The 2,340-nt window shown below is 36.2% G+C and overlaps 1 protein-coding gene across 3 annotated transcripts in view; it reads left to right on the top strand.

The window, feature by feature from the left end:
• The window catches only part of SS18 (synovial sarcoma translocation, chromosome 18), a 70,220-nt gene that overhangs the window by 34,011 nt on the left and 33,869 nt on the right, over positions 1-2,340 (top strand). For all 3 annotated transcript variants that reach the window (XM_006835030.1, XM_006835029.1, XM_006835031.1), the window contains one exon: positions 354-507. In XM_006835030.1, the coding sequence (XP_006835093.1) occupies positions 354-507 (154 nt within the window). The remainder of the gene's footprint in view (positions 1-353; positions 508-2,340) is intronic.

The following is a 2,340-nucleotide window of genomic DNA, read 5'->3' as shown; positions in this document are numbered from 1 at the left end:
ATTCATTAAGACTCCTTAATATATGAAATAAATGAAAATCCTTTATACAGAATGTCAAAAATTTTATAAAATTTAAAACTAAGATTCTATAAACTAAAACCTGCTTTAATTGTGGTATTCTTTTGGTCTAAGGTGCTTCGATTCTTTGCTCATTTTGACTGTCTTAAGAAGTCTGGGAGAATACTAAATAATGATATTAATAGTCCATGATTAAAATGCATTAGAATACATTGAAATGCATTTGTGTTTTTGTTCCTACCCAATTTAATAATATAGGCAACTGTTACACCATATGCATCTTTAATGTATTAGTCTAACTGTTTCTCTTGTTTTACTAAACTGTTTCCTTTCAGCCACCCACACAGAATATGCCTATGGGTCTTGGAGGGATGAATCAGAGCGGCCCTCCCCCACCTCCTCGCTCTCACAACATGTCTTCAGATGGAATTGTAGGTGGGGGTCCTCCTGCACCACACATGCAGAACCAGATGAACGGCCAGATGCCTGGTAAGTTTTTCTCCTCTAAGACATTAACACCAGAGTTGCTTAGCAACTGAAACGACATGGGGGCTCAAGGGATACTAGATTGTTGATGACAAAACTGCTTTGAATGCCCCCGAGTACAAGCTCTCTTAGAGTTTGTTAGCTACAGAGCTACGTGACCTGTATTCAGTGTTTATCAGGCTGCCCTTGGGCTTTCATGTAGCTGACACACAGCATTCCTCTGATGAACAGAACTGGCTAAATTTAGTCTGTCTGAAACTATACAATACAGCTGGCTTTAGAAGGTTTTTGGGAAAAAAAATCGTAGTACCATGGTATAAGATTTAAAATCTGTTTATAGAAAGGTATTGCAACATTTCCCTTAGTTTTAAACTGTATTTACTTAAACATTTATTGATCTCAGAAGCTCTGTCATTGGAAAACATATATGAGGAAAAGAAACAAAATGCTCTCTAAAGTATTTATTTATTTAGTATTTCCTCATTGATATCATTGAAGAGGGGTATAAATTCTTATGAACAAATGTATTTTGTTTTTATAAAAACAGCAACAACCTGTACCCATAATTTTCAGTGTAGGCTAATATACAGGGTCAGTATGGGTCAGATTCGACTCGACGGCACTTCACAACGACAATATGAGAATAGTTTTACCTTCTAAAAATAAGAATTATTTTTGTTGTCAAAAAGAATAGTATATGAATAACAATAATGGAAATAATTAAAATGAAAGAACGCTTTGTTTCTAAAATTAGTAATGAACATTCATAATGAGAGTGTCTTCTAGATGATTGTATTGAGTTGGTAACATTGGTGTTCAGGGATGATGGATATAGAAGAAGAAGGAAAGAGCACAGTCTCTGGTTGGAAGCATTCTAGCCTGCTTTACAGAAGACTGATGTGGTGTTCGCTGGCTATTTTCTGTTTCTTTGTAAGGCTTGCAGCATCTGGAACCCATACCCAGTATGGAATTTAAACATAACAACTTTCCAAAGATTCTTGCTGAATCCACATTTGGAGCACATCAGGACATGCCAGTTTTTAAAACTGAAAGGTCACTGCCAGTGCAGGTTAGCAAGTTAGGTGCTGTGAAACATTTTATGGTAGTACCTTTAACTTCTCCATGCAACACTTGAACTGAAGACCCAAGAAAGAGTTGAGCAGCGATACAGTTTTTGGTAACCTTTGGCTATTAGATAAGGCATCTGGAATAGTTAAATATTTATATAAATCAGAGACTATCAATCAAGTTGACCCAGCTTGTCTAGAATACTGTATAGCTTCCAAAAGTTGGCGAATAAGAATCCAAGTAGTAGAGCAATTCATAGATGTTTCATCTTGGGCAGATAATATCTTAGTTTTTGTCTTTTCAGAACATAATTAAGTGATTTTTTAAAAACTAGATACTACATGTATATGATACTAAAACTAAAATGTACCAAGTAGTATTTAATACCTCCTAACTCTCCAGACAGTAGTTCAAGTCCAGGTAGTTCAAGTTTACCAGCTGCTCCTCGAAAACCCTATACAGAGTTGCTATGGGTTGGAACCGACTCGACGGCACTTAACAACAGCAACAACTCTCCAGATACTTGGATTTAGAGAAACATTGGCTTCTGGTTACTCTTCCAGAGATAATTCTCTCTGGAATGTGTATACATTTCTTATCTTACTTTTCCTTCTTTTCTTACATGTTGTGGCTTTTTTTTCTTTAACACAAATAGTTGTTGTTGTTAAGTGCCTTTGAGTTGATTCCGATTCATAGTGACCCAGTGTAAGGTTTCCAAGGAGTGGCTGGTGAATTGGAACTGCTGACTTTGTGGTTCTGCTGACCTTG

The sequence above is a fragment of the Chrysochloris asiatica genome, unplaced genomic scaffold (assembly GCF_000296735.1).
Source record: "Chrysochloris asiatica unplaced genomic scaffold, ChrAsi1.0 scaffold00015, whole genome shotgun sequence".
NCBI classification, from domain to species: Eukaryota; Metazoa; Chordata; class Mammalia; order Afrosoricida; family Chrysochloridae; genus Chrysochloris; species Chrysochloris asiatica.
This window is presented reverse-complemented; position numbering and strand designations above follow the sequence as displayed.